Source organism: Sus scrofa, chromosome 18 (genome assembly GCF_054392235.1).
Source record: "Sus scrofa isolate SSC_HxYL_T2T_F1_AM1 chromosome 18, Sscrofa_HxYL_maternal_Yorkshire_Landrace_v2.0, whole genome shotgun sequence".
Classification (NCBI taxonomy): domain Eukaryota; kingdom Metazoa; phylum Chordata; class Mammalia; order Artiodactyla; family Suidae; genus Sus; species Sus scrofa.
In genome coordinates this window covers 47569196-47595936 of record NC_139400.1, presented here as the reverse complement: position 1 = coordinate 47595936, position 26741 = coordinate 47569196, and the positions used below count along the sequence as shown (strand labels likewise).

At 35.9% G+C, this 26741-nt stretch overlaps 1 protein-coding gene and 1 long non-coding RNA gene across 5 annotated transcripts in view; one reads left to right on the top strand and one right to left on the bottom strand.

The window, feature by feature from the left end:
- Positions 1 to 26741, top strand: part of LOC146395024 (uncharacterized) — a 295705-nt gene that overhangs the window by 7930 nt on the left and 261034 nt on the right. The window lies entirely within an intron of this gene.
- The window catches only part of TBX20 (T-box transcription factor 20), a 46318-nt gene continuing 23610 nt past the window's right edge, over positions 4034 to 26741 (bottom strand). For all 4 annotated transcript variants that reach the window (XM_003134794.5, XM_013990852.3, XM_085005847.1 and 1 more), the window contains exons 7-8: positions 11106 to 11218; positions 4034 to 8926 (exon numbers count right to left, since the gene is read on the bottom strand). In XM_003134794.5, the coding sequence (XP_003134842.1) occupies positions 8586 to 8926; positions 11106 to 11218 (454 nt within the window). In that variant the 3' untranslated portion in view covers positions 4034 to 8585. The remainder of the gene's footprint in view (positions 8927 to 11105; positions 11219 to 26741) is intronic.

Genomic DNA, 26741 nt, shown 5'->3' with positions numbered 1-26741 from the left:
TAGCAATACAGCTGCCTTACCCCATCCTCCACTCGGCTTCACCGAGGGCTGTTCAGGTGGTGACATTCTCTTAGGGCAGGAAACTCTGGAAAGGGATCGCTGAGGAGCTTCTGGCCAGACATAGCCATCTGTGATCTTGGGGCTCTGGACTTGGCTGAAACATCACCTTATTGCTTTGTTTCAGGCGGGACATTGCCAGGTGCCTACTGCTTGACCTCTGTTTAAATGAAGGACTTCAAGACTAGACAGCATGCCTCTTTTCAGTTTATTGCATGAAGGAGTTACACTAGTCCAAGTTAAAAGCAGACCCCAAATGGTTACATTATACAAGCTGTGAGGTTTTTATTTAAACTTGTGACAAGGGACAGAAGGGAAATTCTACTCACTGAAGCTTAAGTGAGGAAATCCTCACTTAAGCTTCAGTGAGCCAAAAGCACTTAAAACCCATGAACCTTCAGCTGGTCGTCCTTAGCTACTCCAATCTCTACAAGGAACTGGCATATGTTCTTGCGCTGGTCACCCTGTAGCTGAATTATTTCCCATATATCCCTTTCTCCTCACCACTGTTCAACACACTTTCTCCTGTTATTAACATTTTACATTATTGTGCTATATTTGTTATAATTGATGAATTAAGGATGATACATTATTATCAATTAATGTAACTGTAGTTTACATATGGCTCGCTCTTTGAGTTGTACAGTTATTGGGGTTTTGACAAATGCATCATGCCATGTATCTACCATTCTAATAAGATACAGAATTTTTTCACTGCCCTAAAAAGCCTGTGTGTTCCCTCTATTCATCCCTTCCTTTCTCTTCCCAAACCCCTGGAAACCTCTGATCTTTTTACTGTCTCCATAATTTTGTCTTTTCCAGAATGCCATGCAGAGTGACTGTACCATTTTGTACTCTCACCAGCAATAAGTGAGAGTTTCTGTTGCTCTTTATCCTTGTTAGCATTTGATATTGTCAGTGTTTGAATTGTGGCCATTCTAAGAGATATGTAATAGTATCTCGTTGTTTTAGTTTGCATTTCCCAAATGATATATAACGTTGAATATCTTTTCAAATATTTATTTGCCATATTCATATATTTTGTGATATGCAGTTTGTTCAGATAGATCTTTTTCCTATTAAAAAACGGGATTGTTTTCTGATTGATGAGTCTTATTGTGTCTTTGTGTATTTGAATACATTATCATATAGGTGTTTTTTGAATATATTCTTCCAGTTGTGGCCAATCCTTTCATTCTCGTAATAGTGTCTTTCATAGAACAGATTTTTTAAAAAAATTTTAATATAGTCCATTATATTAACTTTTTCTTTAATGGATTGTGCTTTTGATGTTGTACCTTAAAAAGCCAGTGTTACCTAGCTTTTCTCCTGTTATCTTCTAGGAGTTTTATAGCTTTGCGTTGTACATTTAGGTCTCTGATCCATTTAGGGTTAATTTTTGTCAAAGGTGCGCCGTCTATATCTAGATCCATTATTTTTCATGTGGGTATTCAGTTGTTCTGGCATACAGTTATTTTACAAAAGACGATATACTTTCTCCCACCGAATTACTTTTGTTCTTTTGTCAAATATCAGTTGACTGTATTAATATGGGATTATATGGGGGGAGTTCTCTATTGTGTTTTGTTGAGCTACTTTCTGTTCTTTCACCAGTACCATAGTGTCTTTATTATTATAGCTCTGTATTAAGTTTTGAAGTCAAGTACTGTCAGCCCTCCAGCTTTGTTCTTCTTCAGTATTTTGTTGGCTGTTCTGGGTCTTTTGCAGACTTTAGGATCAGTTTGTTGACAGCCACAAAACTTGTTGGGATATTAATTGGGATTGTGTTGAATCTGTAAATCAAAATGGTTGTTGCTATTGAGTCTACCTATCATGCCAACTCCGTTTATTTAGATCTTTGATTTTTTTTTCAGAGTTTTGTAGTTTTCTTCATGTAGATCTTGTACATAATATCATTATATTTACCCCGTGTATTTCTTCTCTAATTTTTCAATCCCGATATAGATGATGTTGCACTTTTAATTCAAATTCCAGTTGTTCATTACTGTTTTGTAAGAAAGTAACTATTTTTAATTAACCTTGTATCCTATGACCTTGTTGTAACTATTTATTAGTTCTGTGAGTTTTTTTGTTGGAAATATATATAACCTGTTAAAAGTTTAAGCAAACTGAACAAATGAAAGCAGTTGTATTGCAAATACAGAACATAACCATATAGGTGTAAAAAAACTAAGTAACTGCTAAACCCAGGTCATTTGACTTATACCCTTAGTTGAGTGGGAGGTAGAGGGGTGGGGAACAACTGCAAACAAATCCTGAACTCTTTCTGAAAGATTTATTGTAGTTATATGAAAGAAGCAATATGAAATTGTTTGTGGTGTATAGTAGAACTGAGTAAATAAATATGTTGATGTGTTGGAAGCCAGGGTTCTCATTGTGGAAGAAGACAAATACAGACATGGAATGGGGCAAAGCATGGGGGAAAAGGACCCTGTGGGAGTACATTGGAATTGGAGATGTCAATATAAACTCATGGTTTCTAATAAGTTTTATATGCACACTCAAACAGGTACATACATGAGTGTGTATACTTACATACATAGATGTATTCCTAATTCTTTCAGCTGAAAAGACCTAGAAACATACCCCAGTAAGCACCTCTGGCACTCAGATATTGGTTACTAATGCAAGTCCCCAGCGAAAAGGAATCTTAGCTTCTGGTAGAAACTGTTAATTCCAGGGCTGAGGCAGGAAAGGTGCAAGGTGGGCCTAGAACAACATGTAATGCCAGAAATTGAAGACGTTCTTTAAGAAAAAAAAAAAGTTGTAGATTGGGGCATGTCAAGGGGACACAGGAGCCAATTTAAGGGGCTTCCAGTGACCAAATCTGGGATGACTTGAGCGTAAAAATACCAACGATAGTAATAAATTATAAGCCACTGAGAAATAGGAATTCTTTTGCTATGAAAACAAAGAAAGGCTAAATAATTATAGGTACCAGATTACAGAATTAAAAAAAAAAAAACCAGTTAAATGAAATATGTGCTTCTGAATGGATCTAATCCTTTTCACTGAGGAAAAACACGTGCTACAATGGATGTCACTGGGCCATTGACAAAATTAGAGTACAGATGGTAGATCACAGTATTGTACCATTGTTAAATTTCCTGAACCTGCTAACCCACTGTAGATGTGTAATGGAATCTTCTTGATTTTAGGAAGTATACTTTGAATTACTTAGGAGTAATGAGGCATGATATGTGAGGCTTGCTTTCAGATGTTCTGAAAAACCATTTGCATGTGTGTGTGTATGCATGCACTGCTCAGCATGAATGGAAATGATAAATGAGTCAGAATGTTATCAGTTGGTGCATCTCTATAAGGAGTATACAGAGTTCCTTTATACTATTCTTTCAACCTTTACTTGGAATTATTCCAAGTAAAGGATTTTTTAAAAGGTTGGTGTTGGGCATGCAGAAAATATTAAGGATAACAGAGCAGAATTCTGAAAGCAGAAGGTTTGATAACGTCAAGTATTTGGAAGGACTGTTATATGGAAGAAGGATTAAGACTTTGAATTTGGCTGATCTTATTTTCTGTCAGCCTGCTTTGTGTAGTATCATTACAGCACATTTAAGAGACCGTGACTGGAGTGAGAGGTAGGAGTTCTTTAAGCTTTATGGAGTTTTCAGTATCATTCAGTACAGAGAGGTGCAAAGACCTGCAGTGCTAAGGATTCATCAAGTAGAACGCATGAGTGAAGGGGACTGGGTATAGGAAAATGGGAACTGGTGGCAGCATGCAAGCAGTGTCTTCTCAAAAGACTTTCAAATACAATTAAAGACAAAACCAAAACCCTGTGTGGTACTCCAGTGGGCTATGCGTGGCCCGGGGGGTGGCCAGTTGTGACCCCTGGTCTTACATAATCCCTCTTTTTTTTTTTTTTTTTCAGATGAAGGAACAGGTACCAAAAGTCACAAAGTGTGTGAAATAATGAAAGGTGTAAATGTGTACATACATATCAAAACACGCCATTTTTAATGAAAGAAATTAATATCCACACATTCATACTTCTGTACAGTTTTGAGTAATATATAATTTTAAGCTGTTTACAAATAATATGTAATGCTTCAAATATTACATAATGTTGATAATACATTTCTAGCAGAAATAAATATATTGCACTTAAAAAGAACTTCATTAGATGTTACTTCATAGTATTAGGCTTATAACTTCTTTTCTCATAAAACATTTCCCATGCCCTTCCCCCCACCCCCAACACACACACTTCATTACAGTGACTGTTCTCACGCAATTCATTAAGCAAATGAACACAGCAAACAATAGAACTGTGATAGAGTCTACTAAAGAGGCTATATCCAATTTTATCCTTTAGGAAATAAAAGACCTTCTTTTAGATTTCTGACACTAAGAAAAACAACTAAATACAGTATTTTAATGTACCAGAAGTAAAATACAACAAATTGTATTTTTTGTCCAAATGTACTATTTCACCAAAATGTTTTTATTTTCTTATTATCGGGGAGGGGATTAGAATTATCCAAGGGGAGGGACACGGAAATAAGGGTCAGAAAATACTTATGGATTATCTGCCTATCAAATATTTATAAATGAGCCTTTGCCTATTTAAGCATGCTGAAGAAAGCTAAATATTGAAATATTTTATAACTGGCCTGATATAATAGTGAAGAAAGGATGTTATGATTTTCTAAAATTTTAGAAGAGTTTTTAACCTTCCCTTTGTTTACATAAGACCCTTACATTCTGAAATAATATAAAAAATTTTTTAATTTATTCTATACCCAGTCTGACTTTCTAAAGGAGCCAGCTAAAAATCTTTTCTGTCCAGTGCTTTATTTATTTTTGTCCATCTAGATTTTAGAGTATAATATTGTTTTGTTTGTAACAATGATCAATTCCACACACATTTAATAATGAAAACAGTTTTTCTTACTTAGAAAATAGAAGATTGGGTAAAAAAACTGCTTTTCTTGCCATATTTGATCTTGCATATTATATAACTGCATTTTTTTAACTTTAGCTACTGAGTCACGGCTTGAGTTTGACTATGTTTTCAATGGGCTGGTAAAGTCACTCCATTTACTTAGAGCACATTTTTCTCAATAAAATGCAGCTTAAATATAAGCAGGACAGCCTGAACAGCTAATGTGAAATTCAGAATTGGGATAAATATCCTAATATCTCTGTAAAAAATTCGTAGGCAGTATGGGATGAGGATTCTTTGCTTCTTAGGAATAGTTATTTCTTGGGTTTTTAGAGGTTTCCTTTCTTCCCCCTGAGGTGGAGATATTGTGGCTGGAGAAGTGCAGTGACAGAGCTGTGGATAACGGTGGGCAAAGGGGATTTTGGAATTCCCAAGTCAGTGTGACTCCTACACAGTGTGATGATAAATCATCATCAGGAAGCTTCTTAGTAATGCCTCCTCTGTGCCCTCCACCTAGAAATGGTGGTAGGCTTTTCAGACAACATATCACTGTTCTGAATGCAAAAGAAACAGCGATGCAATATAAATTCATTAATGTAGACCTTGTCACCTAATAATTTGTGATATGTTAGACACAAGCTGTATATGTTTATACTTTCAAGGGTGGATGGAGGAGGGGAGGGGGGAAGATTTACTAAATCAAAGAAATAAATGAGCTTATTCAGAATTATTGATAAGTGTTTTAAAAACAAGTCATAACTAAGTCATGAATTAATTCTTTGGGGTTAGATAAAGCCATTCTGGCAGGGCTGCTTTTTAGCAGCACTACGCAGTAGCCAAGCTTTTCGATACTGTTATATACCTGGGGGGAACCCTGAATTTATTTCAAAAATACTATAACTCATGCCCTTTATCATTCATTTGGCTTTCTCACTAAGTATCTAGTTCTTGCGTTTGCCTTTGGTAAAATAGACTTTTGAGTTTTAAATCTTAAATATAAAAGGAATTAAATTATAGTAAACAAGCAGAATAGTTCAGAAAGACCCTGGTGGGGCAGATACCTACCCCTGGATCCCATGACTAGATTGACTGATTGGGTTAAGCACTATTGGACTTCGGCTTCTTTCTTTTTCAAATGATACCAAATACTTTGAAAATGTATCCAATTTAGAATTTCAGGTGTGATTTTTCTGGGAGCATACTTTGATGGCTGTCTTTGTTTTTGTCTAAGCACACTACTTATTTTTAGTCTTATATTGATTATAAAATAAAGTTATGAAGTCAGGAAATACTGTTCTAAAACCATATTTAACAAAAATGTACACCAATCAGGAAAAATGTCAAAATAGTATGAAAATGATCCTTGCATTAACATTGAAAAGAAAATTCATCTATGGATTCACTTTGGTAGACAAGTAATTTATAAGGGTAATAAGTAGCATCATGAAAAATAGTATTTACTTTTGTTATTCCTGCTTTAAGCAGAAGTCCTCTGTATTAAAAGCACTGACAAAAGGCCAACTATTAAATATTAAATCCCTTTTCTAAGCTCTATGGATATTTAAACATTATGCCTAACTGCTTTTTTTTTTTTTTTTTTTGGTAAAAGAAATGCACATGTGTGCTGTGTTTGAAAACAAACCACCTGTGGATACTACAGTGTAACATGCAAGAAGTTAGAAATAAGCCTCCAGTGTCTGCCATAGGACTATGAGATATTTAGTTAACACGGCTGTGCTTTTCCATAACTAAATTTTGGAATACAGTGGAGAGAACCAATTGCAAGTCCAACAATGGCATTGGGTAGACAGGCCATGCCAGTATACCTTATTTCATACGCTGGAAATGCCCAAGAAGGCATTTGATATGGAAAATCCTAACATTAAAATGACCAAATAAAATTTCACTTGAGTCTGATGTGATAAGTATATTACATTTACTTCCAAATACAGCTCTGCTCTCAGCAGCAAGATTTCTTCTTTGGACAGATTCAGTACTTTTATAGTCAGAGCAAAGTAGAATGAATATTGTGTAAAAATTAAGAGTATTGGGGGACTCTTTGAAGAAGACAGGTTAAATCCTATGGCTAGAATGTATTTTGTCTAAAGTTGAAGGACAGTAAACTTCTTTAAATCTCTGTTAGGGAAATGAACTGTTGCATATGCCAAATGTTTTACCCTGATTGTAAATGCTTAGATATATATGGCTGAAAAATAATACAGATATTATATATAACTATGATATAGTTAATTACTATTATAAATATTTAAAGAAGGCTTAAGAAGATAGCAGGAGTTGAAAATAAAGTGGATAAATGCTTTAGGTTTGCTTATAAGCACTGCCAATGTTTTAGTCAGGGTGCATTGAGTTAACATGCAATTTCATATTATGGACCTAGAAAAATGGTAGAGTCACTGAATGTAACACAATAAGAAAAAAGGGCAAATCAGATATATGGACACATTACTATTCATGACCATAGGTTAAATGGTGGCTATATGGGCATTTAGAATGGTCATTCATAAATTCCTGTCAATCAGTGGTAGCGGCTAATCAAACAATGAAGCAGATTTACTAAAAATGAGAATTTGACCTGGTGCAAATTCAGAGCAAAATAGAAGGGCTGAAGTAAAAATGAAGGGACCTTTGGTACCCATGGTAGAAAAATTCCTTTCAGAATAGGGCAACTATCTTTTCATTGTAGCTGTAAGTAAAGAAAGTCTCACATGTTGGTGTGTAGAGACCTTAGAGTGGTCCTCAGTGAATGAAGTCAATAGTGTATTTAGACTGAAGTCCAGAAAAATAAAATCTGTTTTACAATGTTACATACAGAGGCTCTTGCTTCTTAATAGTATATGGAAGATTTTCCCTACATAAATGGCAAGTAACTGTAAGAAAGAGTATTAGGAAGAAAGACAAAACTGTGAAAGAGAACTTGTCAGGTACTGCCCCTTCAGTACTACAAAAAGAACTTTGTGAAGTCATTACCATGTATTCATCTGCAAAACAGGATGCATGAGCATTATCTTAGCTCCTTCTCCAGCAAACTAACACAAAGGAAAACTAAACATGCTTAAGCTATAGCACTACAAATATTTTTCTACTGGCTCTCATTTCTACAGGGAGAAATGGACTTAAGTTAGTCATTATGGTCAGTATGTTACATAGTATTGCCTCTTTGAAGATTCTTTTATCCTGTGGAAAGTAGAAAGAAAACCTATACACCTTGACATTTTACATTACTGCATTGACACAGCATTTTTAACCACTAGGAATAGTGCACCTTAAGATTCATCTGCCTTGTATTGTTAAACTTTTTGGGTAAACCGATATCCTCTTAGTCGCAGGACTTCGGCTGGCTAAGGACTTTACACTGATTCTCTCAAACCCAAGAGCTGTCCCCAACTATGGATGAATCCTGGTCCATGGTGCCTTCCCTCAGTGGTAGGTTTTATTGTGAGTCCTGCTCTCCTCTTTAATAAGTCTCATGTCTCTGGGAGAGCCCCTGCTCCAAACTCCACATCCCACCCACCCAACCCTGTCCTGTATTCCCATACCCATTTGCACATTTTGGATCTGGATTCTCCTATTTTCGGGAGAGTCATACAAATGGCGTCATCACAGCAGAGGAATGGCGCAGTCCTTGGATAGCAGCATAGGGCCCCTGCTGAAAGTAGTGATGGTACCGGGGCATGTGGAATGAGGGAAATGTTGGGCCACTCCCCTGCATGGAGCTGGCAATGGCTGATGGGGTCAGAGGCATCCCGAGTCGGCTGTATGGTGGCAGAGAACCTTGTATGGGGTGAGGAATGGGTGTTGCTATGGATGCTGTGCTGGTGCCAAGAGCAGTCAGGGACTGTGGGTGCTGAAATCCAGGGAAACTGGATGAAGATGATACCCAGGAGCTGAGAGACAAATTATCAGATGTTGTAAAGGCTGATCCTGAAAGAAAAAAAAATCTCATTAGACTGAAGACTCTACCTCAGTGTGCAAATCAGGAATTAAATTATTGCTTAAGGGTCAATCTATTTTTAAAAATATGTAATAGATCTATAATTTAAAAAGAGAAACAGTATGAGACAACCTTTCTACATAAGAAGATATCATTTATACCATATATCTAAGAGAATTTACTTAACAGAGAAAGGCTTAACTTACTAGATGCCATGCATATTCCCTGAGAGTAGCCAGAACACTAGCACCCTGCCTGAAGGTAATGACCTGATTTCCTCTGAAGGAGTTCCAAATAGCTGATAATCTGGCCTAACCTCTGTAGCAGCCCCATAAATAAGGCTCGACAGACAAGCCTCAACAATGCTATCTGGTTTCCAAAACCACTGTGAAAATCCACAAGAGTATTTTTTCTTTCTTTCTCTTTCTTTCTTTCTTTCTTTTCTTTCTTTCTTTTTTTTTTTTTTTTTTTTTTTTTTTTTGTCTTTTTGCCATTTCTAGGGCCACTCCCGTGGCATATGGAGGTTCCCAGGCTAGGGGTCTAATCAGAGCTGCAGCTGCAGGCCTAACCAGAGCCACAGCAATGCCAGATCTGAGCCACATCTACAACCTACACCACAGCTCACATCAACGCCGGATCCTTAACCCACTGAGCAAGGCGAGGGATCGAACCCACAACTTCAGGGTTCCTAGTCAGATTCGTTAAACCACTGAGCCACGACGGGACCTTCTCTCTTTTTTTTTTTTTTTTTTTGAGCTTCCTTAACCCTTTTCTTTTGGAAATAATAATATCAGTTACTATGTTGATTATATTTAAGACAGATACACAAAATCCAAACATATTCTAATATTCCAGCTATACTCAGAAGTTGAAATGTGGGAACAATAATAAGCCAAATATAAACCATAATTCTTAGAAGTTACTCTGAAAAGAAATGCCTGACACTTTCCCACACGACTATATTGAAGGATGTAAGGGAATACTTTAATAACTGGATCACATTCCATATTCTTAGATGAAAATTAAAATGTTTTTTAAAAGTCATTCATTCTCAAATTAACTTACTGATTTACTGTAAAGCCAGTGAAATGCTAATTCCCCCACTTCAACTCCACTCTCAAAATTACCAGGACAAATAATGACAGAATATTAAAATTTTTTAAATTGTAATAAGGGTAGATTTTCCCTACAGGATGTAAAAACATACATGTTATAAAACAAAATGATGCATTTGTGAAAATAGTATAGTACTAAGCAAAGATTAGAAGCCAGGTCAATAGAAAATTGTCACAAAACAAAATATGTGTGTATATTGTATTTATCACATACTTAGTATATAATAAACACATCATTACAAACTGCCAGGAATGATAGCTTAGCTTCCATAATTTTTTATTAGATATTTGCCAAGTTGCAAGAGTATGTTTTTCTTATATTGTAGCATCCAGAAGTTTAAACAAATGTTAACATTGAATTTTCCAGCTGAATAACTGGTAGTTCATTTGGATTTAGTTGTAAAAGATATCATATGTTTTGACTGTTTATGCTGTTCCGTATCATAAACATAAAAATATGACGAAGGACATTCCCTATACAAATACCCCTGTGCCCAGACATCTTCTGGTGTCTTTTCTCTGGCCTCCCAGACGTAGATGTTCAAAGGGCTCCTACCTGAACGTCTACAGTGGAGGCATTTTGGGTTACCCCCCTCTATTCTCACCAAGGCCACTGCCTCACACAATGGACTTCATTAGAAGAATCTGCCTTTTAAAAGTGTTTTCCATTCTAGTCATTTATCCTAATAAGATACTCTTGATGTCAGTGAAACAGATATATTCCTTGACTTTCAGACTGTAAAACTGAGGTTCAGAAAGACTAAGAGACCACCTCTAAAATCCAGTAGCTCTTTGGTAGTATCACAGATAAGTAGCTCCTGGGTCCTGGCTCAGAGGCTCAATGTCCTTTTACTGGAAAACAAACCACAGGAAAGCTTCAGGCAGCATAATCACTTAAGACTTAGAGGCAAAACAAGGATCAGCCTTAGGCTGTCTCTTCCTGAAGAGACTTCTCAAATACTTTGGGGCAGTCTCTCCCCTGAAGACTAGACATCTCATCACCTCCCTACCTGCATTCCCCTTTGGATGCTCTTGCTCCCGGAAGCTGTCTTACCTCGATTCTGTGTCGTCTGAACCTCATCCCCCAGCACATCCTCTTCTCCTCCATAGGTACGGATGGGTGAGCGGGCATAGGAATGCTTTTGAATCAGGCTCTCCACACTTTCCCTAGGTTAGAGAGTAAGCAAACTAAAAAGTTAAGTACTCAGAGAAGGAGAGGCATCTTGAAGATCATTTACTAGTCAGGCAAACCATTTTCTCAGCCAAAAGGCCACCACTTCCAGGAAAGACAACATTCAAAACATGTACAGTTTTTACATTGTAGACTCCTCAGAAACATGACCTCAGGCATACAAATACAAGAAACCTAACTGCATAGGAGAGGCACAATCCTCTGAAATCCTACAAAATGAGGGACAGAGGTGAACAAGGGGCTATAAAACCAGACCATAGGAATATGGATTTAGTGATATGAAAAAATGACAATGAATTTATACTGGGAGCTGCAATCCTGTGTCTTCATTAGCTAATGAATACAAAACAAATACTTACCTGATATGAACTGCAGTGATTGAACATCTGATGAAATGTTGGCCCAAAGTTCACAATATCATTAGTCATAAAAAGACTCAATGTTCACTAATAAACCTAGTTAAGTGCATATAGTATATGACATTATGGGTAGTTTGGATAATGGACATTTTGAGATTCTTGTTGCTTTAAGGCTGAAAATTATAGAAAACCTGTGAAAAATACATAAATGGCCACTAGGGCACCAATTTATTTGGGGGCCTAAATTCCCGTGTTGCTGTAGCTGTGGCTTAGGCCAGCGGCTACGGCTCCAGTTCAGTCCTTAGTCTGGGAACCTCCATATGCCGCATGTGAAGCCCTAAAAAGACAAGAAAAAAAAAAAGATAAAAACATTAAGCTTTAATAAGTCCATATCATCTGTTTAAAAGTGTAGTCTATTTTTAAAAGATCCCTGGAACAAACTTGTTTAACCATTGAGTTGGACTTGCTGAAATGAAAACATTTTATCATTTACTAAGAAGCACCGGTAAATATAATAGATGCTGAAGTTAACAGGATAATTTGGCATGACATGAACCCTAACTTATCATTTTGCCAACTGCCATATATTTTAATCTTTATATCCCCACATTCTGGTAAGTTTGGACCTTGGACCCCTGCAGCCTTAACACTTACTGAAGGACTTATTTCACTACAGTATTAGAGTGTGACTGTCTTTTTAGTAACTTGGGTCACTAAGAAAAAAGTCAGTTGAGTTGAGCAACCCTTAAAAAAAATGACGTCTATAACATACATTCAGCTGATGTCCTTTTAGTCTTAGCCATGTGTCATACTGATAATATTTAAGGTGAACTTAGAAAAAAATTAGGTGGTTACTTTCACATCAGGAAAGAACTTGCTTCAAATACCCTAGAAAATATTTTCTCTTAGTTAAAGTCATAAAAGAATGACCACCAGGGGTCTGAAATTATGGACTGTATATTTCTAAAGTGTATTCTTCTGCCCATCCTAGGGACACAAACTGCTCAATCCAAGCATTTAAGTTCAAAAGGAGAGTGAAGCACCTGCCTCTCTAAAAATGTCCTTCTGTAAAATCATTTAAACATTTTGTTCACATACATGCAAGAAAAACTTAACACAGCGAACCACTGACTTGTGAGATATGTTGCTTTTCTATATGAAGTACCTTATATTCATTTTGTCCTTAGAAGATCACTGGTATCATTACTTACTCTTATCTCTAAGAGGAAGAAAAAAGGGATTTTTATTGAAGTGATTTACTTGTGTCAGGCCTGGAAGTGAACTGAAAGCAATGGCAGTTCTTATATAAAGGATGGCATAATTAAATTATTGCCTTTTAAGTGATTGAAAACAGTGGTGCAAATCAGGGCCATCTATTCAAAGATGTTACAAAGAAGAGACAGCTCATGTTGTTTGCTTTATGTCTAATTCCTGTTTTCAGCAGAATGAAAAGTGCAAAGAATCTGTTTAGCCCAGAAGCCTATTGTGAGGATTTCTAAAATGTTGTGCCCTGAAAAATAAGGGATAACTCACCTAAACGGTTAAGTGATTTAGGTATTACAAGCTAGGACAGTGCCTTATAATGTTCAGTTCTGCTAAATTCCAAAGCAAGAGACAGTAGTTACTTTGGATTTTAATAGATAAATAAATGGTACCATTATTGAAGTTTTGCCTTTCTAATATCTGACACTAAATTATTTTTCTAAAAGAGCACATCATTACCTTAGATTATCTTCTGACTAATAATATACACGTGGGAGAGAAATTCATAGGCCAGAAGGTCGGCAAGATAGAGAAGGTAGCTTCAGGGATTATGTTGCTTCTGCCAGTATGTTCAAAACTGTTGGAAGTCGTGTGAACTCCTTGTTCAAACTCTAGATAAGCAAAACCAACATATTCTATCTGTACTGAACTGATTTTCTTTCCTCTATTCTCTAAAAATAGAGTGTAAATTTCTCAATTCTCGAAGACAAAACCTTTTCTTTCTCCTCACATTCTCCTTTGCACTATAACTAGACCCAATATATTCCTCTATAAATGCACTTACTAGATGGATGGCAATTTTGTGTTTGTATGACTCTCTCTCTACCACTACACTGTTGGCCTCTGAACAAAGGTGAGAACAATAGTTAGTTTCTTTATCTCCGCAGTGGTTCTCAAACAGTGTGTTATGGACTGTGTCCCCCACAATTCATGTGGAAATTTAATCGTCAGTGTGATAATTTTAGGATGTGAGGCCCTTGGTAGACAATTAGGTCTTGAGGGTGGAGCCCTCATGAATGGGATTAGTACCCTTTTAAGAAGTGACAGGAGAGCTTGCTTTAACTTTCTGTGCTTCAGCCCTTTGAGGACACAGTGAGAAGATGACTCTCTGTAAACTAGGAAGCAGGTCCTCACCAAAAACTGAAACCACTAGCACCTTGTCTTGGACTTCCCAGCTTCCATAACTGTGAGAAGTTAATGTTTAAGCCGCTCACAATGTGACATTTTTGTTATAGCAGCCCAAACAGGCTAAGACAGTGTTCATCAAAATTACCTGAAGGGCTGGTCAAAACAGACTGCTGGACCTCACCCTGGCATTTCTAATATACTAAGTCTGAAGTATGGCCTTGAGAATATAATTTCCAGTGTGTTTCTAGGTGACAATGATGCTGCTGACTTGGAGGCCACACTTGTAGAACCACTGCCCTAATGTAGTGGTTACTGCATGTTTGCTGGAATCTGCTTAGTTCAGATATCCTAGCCCTGCCACCTGCCAGCTGTGTGCCTTTGGGCAAATACTTCACTTCTGTGTGCCTCAGTTTTCTCAGCTGCAAAATAAGGATATTAATATGACCTAGCTCCTAGGGTTATTAGTAAGATTTAATGTTAATACATATAGAGTGTTTATATTGGTACCAGGCATATAATAATGTTCAATAAATGTTTATAGGTGAAAAAATTAAATTACTTTTGTTATTGAGTATCAAGGTCATATGTTTCCAAAGCTAGTTACATAATCATAATCATTTTAGATGAAACTGAGACTTCTAGTGGCTATAATTTGCCATGCTTCCTTTAAACCATCCTGTGTGTCATATATGTTAAGAGAGAAAATTAAATAAAAATTAAATGTTTTTTCAATTTATATTCTAATTTTCTCTCCTAAATGTAGACCTGGAAAAAGATGTACTTAGGGAAAATGTCAACTCCATTAAAATCAAATCTAATTTATAGGAAACAAAATATTTAAAGTTGTCCTTGCTTATCAATTTGCTCATGTTTTACTTCATAGCTTACTGGGCCTTTGTAAATAACTCCTTGTCACAATATTTTTCTAAAGATTTATGCAGATAATGTTATAAATTACTGGAAGACAATATATCAATATTTGTAGCTTCTACACAGTACTTAATAAATGAAAACTTTAGGTAATACAATTTGAAATGTATTATAAATCATTAATTTTAATTTGAGAACAGAAATATATTATGCAATCCATTTTGGAAAAACAAAATCACCGTAATCTTTTTAAAAGCTTTTAGATTTTAGTTTATTTTTATTTATTTGACTTAATCCTACTCACTTTTCTTTTCAATGGTAATATACATTTCTGGTTTTATATAATCATTAGCAACTTAAATAAGTAAACTATACCATATGGGGGAAGGGAGAGCTATTATGTTTCATTTTCTAAGTCTAACCATTGACTAGAACAAAGATCTCATGCAAACTACTGACTACTCAGCCTCTAAATAAACATTAGTAAACTGTGAGGCAGGGGGCAAATATCCCCTATGTATGTTCTATACACAGAAAGACACAAACAAGAAAAAAAAAAAAAAAAAAAAGAGGACAAGTTACAACCATAAGTCAATTGTGAATAACTCTGCTAGACTATCAGACTCACTGATTTGACACTGTTTCGTAAAATACATGTTTTCTCTTAGAAGCCATTGATAAATAAGTAGCATTTTAAGTGCAGAAACACAGCTTGCTAGTTAAAAGAATTTAGTGGTGACTACTTCTATAATTTGAAAATTTAGCTCCATTGAAAGGCATCCTTTCCTTTTTGTGGTATTGTCAATAGATTATTTTAATTTACTAAATTAATAGATTTTATTTAAAAGCAGACTTTAATCTAGTTACCGAACAAAATTATTTTAATTTTATGCATGCAGTCTCCTATACTAACTGTTGTCTTCATTGGAGATGATGAATAAAAGATGTTTCTTTACTAAGAAGCTGTTTGATCAGAGTCCCTGTCTGTATCTGGGCTTTGTCTTTCTCTATAAAATGAAGGAGTGGTAGGGAAATGGTGGACTGGATTAGATACTCTCTACAATTCATTATGGCTCTAATAATTTATGAATCTATAAATTAACAGAGATAAAAATTAAAAATAGTTATTTTGAAAATGTCCAGTACTTGTTGCAAAGAACCCTGAGTTCTAACCTCATATTTTCTGCTAATTAGTTGTGTGACCTGGACAAATCCTTCTCTGGGCCCTAGTTGCCTCATTTGCATGATGATAGGGATAAACTGGATGGGTGCCCAAATCATTCCAGCCTCAAAGTAAATAAAGCAGAGATTATTGTTGCTAGCTTTTGTCATTTGCTTTCTTTGGTATTTTTACTTTTGAGTAGCCTGCCTCTCATATGGTGGCTGACCCTAAAATCCAGGGAGGTTTTTTTGTTTTTTGTTTTTTTTTTTTAAGCAGACTTCATTGAAATTATGTTTTAGTTTCTTTTTTTTTTTTTTTTTTTTTTTGTCTTTTTGCCATTTTTCTTGGGCCGCTCCAGCGGCATATGGAGGTTCCCAGGCTAGGGGTCGAATCAGAGCCGTAGCCACCAGCCTACACCAGAGCCACAGCAATGCAGGGTCCGAGCTGCATCTGTGACCTACACCACAGCCCATGGCAACGCTGGATCCTTAACTCACTGAGCAAGGCCAGGGATCGAACCCGCAACCTCATGGTTGCTAGTCGGATTCGTTAATCACTGAGCCACCACGGGAACTCCTGTTTTACTTTCTTAATTACAGACACTGTATAATCTACTCTGTAAGAATCTCCATAACAGTCAAATATAGTTGTATTTATGAAAGATTAAGGGAATTCTCAAGCCAAGTTATTTCAGTATTCACTAGGCTGAAATTTAACTCACTTATATTCTCAGCCAATTCAGCTAAATATATATACATATTTATTTCTCTCCTCTGTATACATTGATTCTACCAGTTTTTTCCCGTAAAGATAACACTTAATAGTGATATGAGAACTTATGTTATTGGCTATTTGGGCAACAACTATTAGGTTGGACTCATTAGTTTATGACATGCATAACTTATTCAGGAGCCCTGAATGTCAGGATTTTTTTTTCCCCAAAGCTAGCCAGAATGCTTAGAAGAAAGCCCAGATGCCAGTAGATATCCTAAACAGGGGAACGTGAAAATGGGAAGGTGAGAAAGAGCCAAGTACATAAAAGAGAGTCTCATTCTAGAGCAAACCTTGAGAACACAGTGATCAGTGTGTCCAAAATTCAAAGGTAGAGGGGGATTCATTAAGGAAATGGCTCTACTATGGGACATCTGGAGAAAGTACTAAGCAGACATCCACTCAGCCCTCCCACAGAGTTCACCAAAATGGTACAAGCGGCAGGTGTCTGGATGGGACACCAGAGAAGGGAAATCCACATAATCCTCACATTTCATTTCACCACAAATTTCCTGCTCTCTGCTTCTAAGGTTATCAGCAGAGCTTCTGACAATTTAAAAATGATTCTATTGGCAAGTTCACTAGAACTTAGTGTAGGGAGAGCCTTGGATTGTATTCCAAGGACTCCTTATCCTAAGGAAGCATGAAGTACCAGAGGAGCAAATGAGTAATGATTCAGAGGGCTGATGCCACCTTCTTTCTGTCCCTTCACATCATCTGTGAGTTGAAGAAACAAGAACACAACACTTACAGATAATCCTCCTCTGGGAACTGGAGATCCCCTATTACCCTTTGATTAGGGACAATGGGAACAAAGGGATGGAACTCTTTTGATGATTCCAGAAAAAAGACCAAGTCACTAATATGGGAAAAAATATCAGGTTGTCATCAGAGTTTGACAGCCACTCTTTACTCCAGGAGACAGTGAAGTAACAACATATCTAAGATACTGCAGGAAACAAAATGTGAAGTGAGGACTGTATACCAAGTCAAACCGACTCTGGGAAATAAAGGCCACAAAGTGTCATGTTCATGTTCATGCAAAAGACAAGGAATATCGGTCCCACTAGCCTTTCTTGAAGAGCCAGGTATAAATTGAGCTTCAGACAACGAGGACACCGGAAAGACACTGACATAAAATGCATCAGGGGGACATTAAATATACATTTACTTGTAGAACTAAGACTAAACCAGGGTTACAAGAAAGGATAACAATATATAATGAAGATACTTTCTGACAAGGTAGATGAGATACAGTTCTCAAAAATGGGGGGAGAATGGGGAAAGAACATGGTAAATAGAATAATGTTGTTGATCATCTACATTTATTAACTGAGATTAAAGGAATATTACTTCAAATCAGATGCTGAAAAAGAAGGAAAGTAGGGGGAAGATAAAAAGAAGTTAATAGTTAATTTTAATGGTTTTTTTAGTAGGGGATCTAAAGAAAATGAGAAAGAGGGAGGAATTTTTAATAGTTATTAGTGAAAAGGAAAACAAGAGTATGAATATGGCTAATTGACAAAAAAAACAAAAAAGTTTGCTAATAAAATAGACCACATAATAAAAGTTTATATAAAATACTTGTATATATATTTAAATACAAAAAGACACAACTGAACTCAAAACATATTAATATATATTACATCTACTTACATAGTACAGATTACATATATATAATATAATAATGTATATTGTTATGTTAAAAAAGCTGAAAATGTGTAGAGTATGTTAAAATTTAAGAAAAAGAGAATATATAAGTGTGCATCTGCTTATATTAAAAAATCATAATGGAAGGATAAACAATGCTTTTTTTAATGGTTGCTTATAGGAGAGAGAAGAAATAGGACAGAGAAGATAGGGGTAGAATTTTGACACCTTTGAATAAGCTGTGTTCTGTAGATTTGTCTTGAAACCATGTAAATTTGAATAACCACATAATAAAGTTATAATTTTGTAATTCCAAAATATAAAAAGTACATTGAAACAAATGAACCTAAATGTGTAGCCTTGTGTTCGTAGTATGACTACAAAATCAAAACAACCACAAAACCACTCTGGTGGAATCTACACTAAGGAAAAAAAGAACCACAAAAAGATCTTTGACTATTTTTAGTTGTCACACTGTTGGAGGCATGTTTGATATGCATAGTCTGAGATTGCTCTGCATCTGTAAGCAGTGAGATAGAGCAAACAAGCAATGACAGGATATTCTATCATTCCTAATGGTACCCAGCATGTGCAAAAAGAGATACAGGTGTAAAGTCAGAGAGGTTAAGTAAAACTCTGTCATCCTGAATTGAAATTCACACAGGATGTTATCTTTAAAGTACACCTAGGTGTACAAACACATACCCTTCAAACTGAGAAGAGACAATCTGGAAAGGGGGGATTCTGAGAGATGGAAGCTCACATTTAACTTATTTAAAGTTTGAGTACTCTATTCGTACACATTTTAAGTATCATGTTATTTTTCCATTTAAAAATGCAAATTTGGGAAATATTAGAAAAAGTATTTTCTAATTCCTTAACAATACACTGGATGATGTTTTAGGAGTCTTTTTAACACCTACTTTCCCAATTGCCTTTTTTTACCTTTTCCTACAAGCTCTGCAAATTTCTAGTACTCTGAAAGAGGAAAAAAAATTACAATCTATTTTTCAATTATTTGTAATAGTTGAGGCACGGGATTAGAAGATGGATAAAAATAAATAGATAATTGAAATCTACAGAGAATCTTAAAAGGTATGCACCTTGAAGTTGTTACTCTGTCATCCTACTCTGTCATCTTTCTCCTGGCTTGAACTACAGAAGCTAAAATGACCCTAAGAGGATGTTTCAAACAACCACTGTAAAGATGAAGGGTAAGGTGTTGGCAGAGATCAAATATCTCCAGCTTTGTCTATTAGCATCATCTTGTGGGCCTGAAAATGAAATTCTGAGTTTCTTCATTTTAGGAAGAAAGAGGAACTATCATAAGGATAAATCCTCAGGTGGGAGTTTTTCTCCAACATCTCCATAACCCCTTAAAGTTCTAAGCCCAGGACCAGTAAACTTTCTCTGTAAAAGTCAGACAGTAAATATTTTAAGCTTTGCAGGCCTTGGGATCTCAGTCAGATATACTCAGCTGTGTCACGGTAGCACGAAAGCAGCCACATACAGTATATAAACAGAAAAACATGACTGTCCTCCAATAAAACTTCACGGACAATAAATTTTAATTTTATATTTTTTGTATGTACAGAATATTATTTTTATATTTTTTCAACCATTTAAAAATGTAAAGACCATTCTTATGGGCTGTACCAAGTGGGTGGCAGGCAGTAGTTTGCCAACCCCTGCTCCAAGCTATTTACCTCTTTAGAGATGGGCCTCACTCACACCATACTGCTCAGTGCAAACCTTACTGCCTCAGACCAGCTTAGAGCTCTGTTGGAACGAAACACTACTTTCTAAAACCAGGAGTCCCTTGTGGAAAACCTAAATCATCCATAAACTATGACTCTCTTTAGCAAATCTGCCAAAATGCTTGCTGCTCCATGGCTTGATGTAGATAAAACTTCTATAAATTTCTGGAATATCATATCTGCAACCTTGTTTCCTGAAGTTTTCTTCTTCATCTAAACTAATAGAGTCTCTGAGCATGATTCCCTCTTGGCTTGTGTCCAAAATTCATGCATTTGAAAGTTTTATTCAATGCCAGAGAGTTTTAAACATGTTTTATAGAGACTCTAAAGTATGAATCCTGAACCAATAAGGTGAGATAAGCCTATGTATTTAATTCTCTGCCGCACTGACATGACTTAGAGAAAAGAAGAACTCAGGAAATGAGAGAGAGTGCTAACTGCATTCTTTGACATTTTAGCCACAAACAGTAAAGGAGTGGGGGAAGCATTAACCAGTGTGCTGCTCCTTGCTGTATATATATCTACCTCGGGGGAAAGAATTGAGAAGGGTTTTTTTTGCCTAAACCCCATCTTGGAGCAACAGAGATTAATTATAAAGGCAGATCCTTGAGTTGAAGGCGAGCAGATTCTCACACTCCTGGAGGCAATGAGCTAGAATCCCACTGCAGCAAGCTATCAGCTAGCACACCATCTTTTGGGTACGCTGAATGATGTGGGGCCATGACCACAACAAGGTCTGGGGGAGGGCCATGAGGTTGCCTTGCTGGGGAATAGCTGAGTTCTAGCTGCTGAGCTATGTAATTTAATCAATGTGAAGTGGAAACTCCCTTTCCTAAGGCTCTCTCCACCTACCTGCAACAACTTCCTAATGCAAACAGAGTAATTCTATCTCTACACAAGCACACTTACAATAATTTGGATTATTACCCCTTCTTCAGTCTGCATCTAAAAATATTAAACAAAGATCCACATACTTTTATTCAAAATTAATCTCAGCTCCTAACACTGAATAAAGTAACAGACATCACATTCTATACATGAGCTACAGAAAGATAATTGGACATTATAAAACATTCAGCAATTCAAAAGAAGAAAACTAATTTTAAAAAACAGAACAATATGCAAATGTAAAAGTATACTTGGAAATGGCAAAGTAATAATTATCACATTTTAAAAGGACTCAATAAGGACAGCAAACAGAATACTGGATACTGCAGAAAACAGAATCAACAAATTAGAAGATTCATATAAGAAATTCTTCCAATATGAGAGTAAAAAGATAAAGAGTAGAAAATTAGTAAACAATATATAATAGAAATGGAATAGATTCAAGAAATGTAACAAATATATAATAGGAGTTTTAGTAGGTCTGAATAGAGCAGACCAATTAGAAGCAAAAAGGAAGAAGAGAAAAAGAACATGAAACATTTCCTGAGATGAATAACAACTTGAATTTTCAGTTTGAAGGGCTGGGTTATATTGCAAATACAAATGAAAACAATATACAACTGAGCAAATACTGGTAGAATTTCTGAATTTCAGAGAAAACTTTCCAAAAGCATTCTATCAGAGAGAAAAAAAGGTGAGCTTCTGACAAAGGAAAGACAGTGACTTTGGCATCAGCTTTTACTCCACAGTTTAAAAGCTTGATGACAAAGGAAGGTTGAAAGGGTTCTGAGAAGAAAAACTATGATCCCAGTCAGGTTTATACATAATGTCAACAGATCCTCTCATAAGAACTGATAAAGAAGATGATGCATAGATCCTTCCTCAACCAATTACTCAAACTTTGTCAGCAACTGAGAATAAAGTAAGAATACAATTCTAGCAATTACAGTTTCATAGAAGAAATGATCATTAAACAATGAAATGTGTGTGACGAATTAAATTTAAATGATTATGGTATTTTTAAAAAGATATCATTATCATTATTTACTTAACAAATAATTTAGTACTACACACTATTCTAGGTTCTGGGGATATAGTAGGAAATGAAAGACAAATCCTTGGACCAATCAGATATTGAGAGCTGCGTATTTCAAGTAGGGATAAGGAAGTATAAAGGCCCCAGGGCCGAGATGGTCTTGGGCATATTCAAAGAAAAGTGAGCAAGACAAAGGTAGATATGTTCTAGAAGATAACTAGCAAGTTTATCTGATAGATTCAGGTCCTATAGGACCTTTTGGGCCTTGTCTGGACTTAGGATTTTACTCTGAATGAGAAGGTAGGTCACTAGAGAGCTCTGAGCAAGAATGATATAGTCTGACTTCCTTTCTTTGATGAAATCATTCTGATTGGTGAACTGAAAATGGACTTAAGAGTAGTAAGAGTGGAGGCAGAAAGATCAATTAGAAGATTAATGTAAGCAGTTCCTATTGTGGCTCAGTGGTAAGGAACCCAACTAGTATCCATGAGGATGCAGGTTCAATCCCTGGCCTCGCTCAGTGGTTTAAAGATCCAGTGCTGCCGTGAGCTGTGGTGTAAGTCACAGATGTGGCTCTGATCTTGCGTTGCTGTAGCTGTGGCATAGGCTGGCAGCTGTAGCTCTGATTCAACCCCTAGCCTAGGAACTTCCATATGCCACAGGTACAGCCCCCCCCCAAAAAAAAAGAAAAAGAAAAGAAAATTAATGCAATAATTTCAGAAAGAGATAATAGTGTCCTAGATAAGAATAGTAGCAGTGGAGATGGTAAGAAGTAGTTGGACTCCTCTGAATGTAGTTTAAAGGACTAGTTGACTCTTTGGATGTGGGCAGTGAGAAAAAGGAGCCAAGGTGACACCCAGTTTTTTGGCTGGAGCAATGGGGGGGGGGGGATGCAGCTTCGAAGGGAACTGTAAGAGAAGAGCAGATATAGAAGAGTGTTGTTGGCCATCCTGTTGTAGATGAATGAAATTTGAGGTACCTTTAGGGGAGAGGGAAAATAAAGGAAATAGCCAGCCAGATCTCTGACTCCAGAGAGTCCAGAACCAGAGATGTAAATTTGATAGTAGTTATCATATAATGACACTTAAAGGCATGAAACTGGATCATATCACCGAGGGAGGAAATGCAGGCTGGGAAGAGAAGACATCCAAGGACTAAGGCCTGGAACACATTACTGTTTATAGATGGAGGGCAAGGAGAAGAACCAACAAGGGGATGGAGAAAGAATGGCCAGTGGCATAGAATAAAAACCAGAGATTGTGAGAGGTTTTGGAAGCCAAGAGGAAAAAGGGGGAAAATAAACAACAGTGTCTAACCTTGATGATAGGTGATGTAAGCTAGGACTGAGAATTGACCATTGGGCTTAGCAGTAGGGAGGTACAGGTGAACTGGACAAAGGGGGACTGGTGGGATAGTGGGAGTAAAAGTCCAAAAGACAGGGGAGAAAAGACAAAGGGGAGAAAGGAATTGAGAACACATAGAGCTCTTTCAAAGAAGCTTTACTATAAGAAAGAAGTAGGAAACTGGGAGAATCAGTAACTCAGATACATGGCATTAAGAGAAGGTGGGTTTTTTACTTAAAGAAGGTCAGAATATTTGATGATGCGGGGGTGGGGGGTCTATTGGTATAGAGACAAAAAATTTTTTTAATTAAAAGGTAAATCAAAAAATTTTAAGATATAGCAATGTAAGATTAGACAAAGTAGAACTCAAGACAGGATTTAAATGTGATAGAAGTAACTGTATACTTGACTGATAAACTATGGAACAAACTATGTAGTTAAAGAAGTATTCCCCAAGAGAATACTGCACCCAGATGAATTTATGGGCAAGATTATAAAGGACCGCTTCTTTGCTATTTAAACTAATCAAACAGTAAAAAGAGGGAAGATATTTTGATTCATTCAAATAAACTAGGATAATCTGATACCAAAAACTGACAGGAAGGAAAGAAGAAACAAAGTAAATCTCTGTTACGAAGGTTGATACAAAAAAGTCTTAAATATGAGTAAGTTAAATCCAGCAATGTGTTACAAGAAAAATAGCTAAAATTCAGACAAGATGTATTCCAAAAATATCAGGGTGGTTCAACATAGACAGTATAACTAGAATTACTCATACTGTTATTTAAAAGTAGAAAAATAATTAAAACTGTCTCAATGGATGTTAAAAGAGCATTTAAAAAACAGATTCAATTAACATTCAAGATAGCAAAAAATGAGAATACTGCATGTGTTAAATATTTTTTTAAAAAAACCTAGAAAGCAATAAAGTGATAGAAAATATGTAGTTGAATATTTATATACTTATATAATTTTGGAGTAGGAGATATCTTCTTAACACAGAAATCATGAAGAGAACAATGAATTTGGTAATGAAATGTTCTCTTTATCAAAAATATAAATAAAAACATTTCAAACTGGTAAAATGATTCCAACATATATTAACAATAAAAATATTAATACATAAAAAGATTTTATAAACCAATAAGAGAAAAGATGAACCATCCAAAAGGAAAAAATGGGCTAAGGACATAAATAGGTCACTTACAAAAGAAAAATACAATTTTTTACCTATCAAAATGGCAAAGATAAAAAGATGAATGATGATCATATTTGACAAGGGTGTACAGAAACAGATACTCCTGACCATGACATGGACAGTCTTTCTTGGAGGAAACTTGTCAGTATGTTTGAAAAGCCTTTAAAATGTATATATTTCTATTTATATGAATACCTAAGCTAGACTAATTCATCAAGACAGGAAGTAGAGTGGACATTACCAGGGACTCGAGGGAAAGAGTAGAGAGTTACCGTTTAATAGGTACAGATTTTCTGTTCGGGATGATAGAAAAATTCTGGAAATGGATATGATGGATGGTTGTTGCCTAACACTGTGAATGTACTTAATGCTACCAAATTATACACTTAAAAATGGTCAAGATGCATATTTTACCTCAGTTTAAAAATTTTTCATTGCATGACTATAAGTATTTATTAAACTATTGTCCTACTGTTGAACATTTAGGTTTGACCCCAAATTTAACAATTAAAAATAACATTATGGTTAAGATAATGTATATCCTTGTATGCAACATTTTTATTTGTTAGTATTTATCCTGTAGTAATAATAATGTCTGTAAAGACATACATTTCCCTCCTGGCACTGTTTGTAATAACAAAAAGTGGGAAACCTAAGTAATTAACATATAGGATTGGTCAGATTATTGTACACGATGGAAAATCAGGCAGTTATTAAAAAGTATACACATATACCAACTGCTATTAGGGAAAAATAATTAAAAGTAGTGTATGAGATAAACTTCAAAGGAAGTTAATGTTTATATGTGCACAGGAGATTATCTGGGTAAATATATAAATTTTGCCAGTGGTTATGTCTGAATGAAAGGGATTTTGTTGCTGTCTTTATGCTTTTTTTCTTGCTTGTCAGTATTTTTCTGCAGTAGGTATGAATTCTATTTTTAAGAAACAGAGCAAACAAAAAAACTAAGAGAAGAAAATTTTGCACTATTAAAAACCCTCATGGTTATTTTTCCTTTCTCAGAAGTAATACCATGCCTTCATTTACTATACAAAGTGCCCCTTTCCTTCCCCCCACCGATAAGAAAAAGAAAACACCAACTGATGGACTGAAAGTTATTTATTGTAAGGCACCAGCAGACTATTCTTTCCCTCAACTATAAAAAACTATAAGTTAGATAATATTAAGAAATCCCTTTGGATTTTTGGTTTGCTTCTTAGCTGTCCACTGTAGGTGGGTATGCAAAGCATCTAATGAAAATACTTTCTACTTTCACTTATAAAATGAATTTCCTTTTACAAATGAGGGAGATACTGTCCCTGAGAGTAAGGCTACATGTGAAGTATGTGAGACATTCAAGTATCTGAATGGAATCTCATAAAACGAGAGCAAGAAAACCAGAATGCTTTTTAGAGTTTCCCCAAAGTTCATGCAGTAGTAGAAAGAATAATACTGTGAATTTAGAGGTACAAGGAAAACAGATCCAATCCTAAAGGCATTTTTGTTTAGGTGTCCCACACAGTAGTTGTAAATTCGGAACAGGAAACTTGAAATCATTAAGGTCACATATCTATAACATCATATTCAATTAGGTTAGAAAAGTGCAATTTCTGTCATCATGTCATAAAAAGATGTGTTTTTCTCTAAGATCTCTTCTTTAAAAAAGGCCTCTATATTGTTACAAATAGGGCTGTTTTCAATCAGTTACAAGGAGCAATTCAATTACTAGATGGTTTAGTGCAGTAACTGACTCCAGACTAATTTAATTTCTTTAGGTCTCCAAAGATCAATTGATCTGATTTGTCCTATCCCCAAAGGCTGTTTAGGAAAAATTCAGACTTAAATACCTGGAAATGAAATCCAAAACCTTGGCCAATTTCACACTACTTAGGTCATGTTGCAAACTTTCAGCTGGTCATATAAGATGCTCTCTTGGCCCTCAGACTATTGAAAACTTCTCAGCTTCATGTACATGGGAGTGTTCCCCACGTCAGGATGTTTATTCAATAAGTGGAAGATATGGCTGCATGTGTTATCAAATCTGTCGCTTTCTAAAAGGCAGTCACTCTGGGT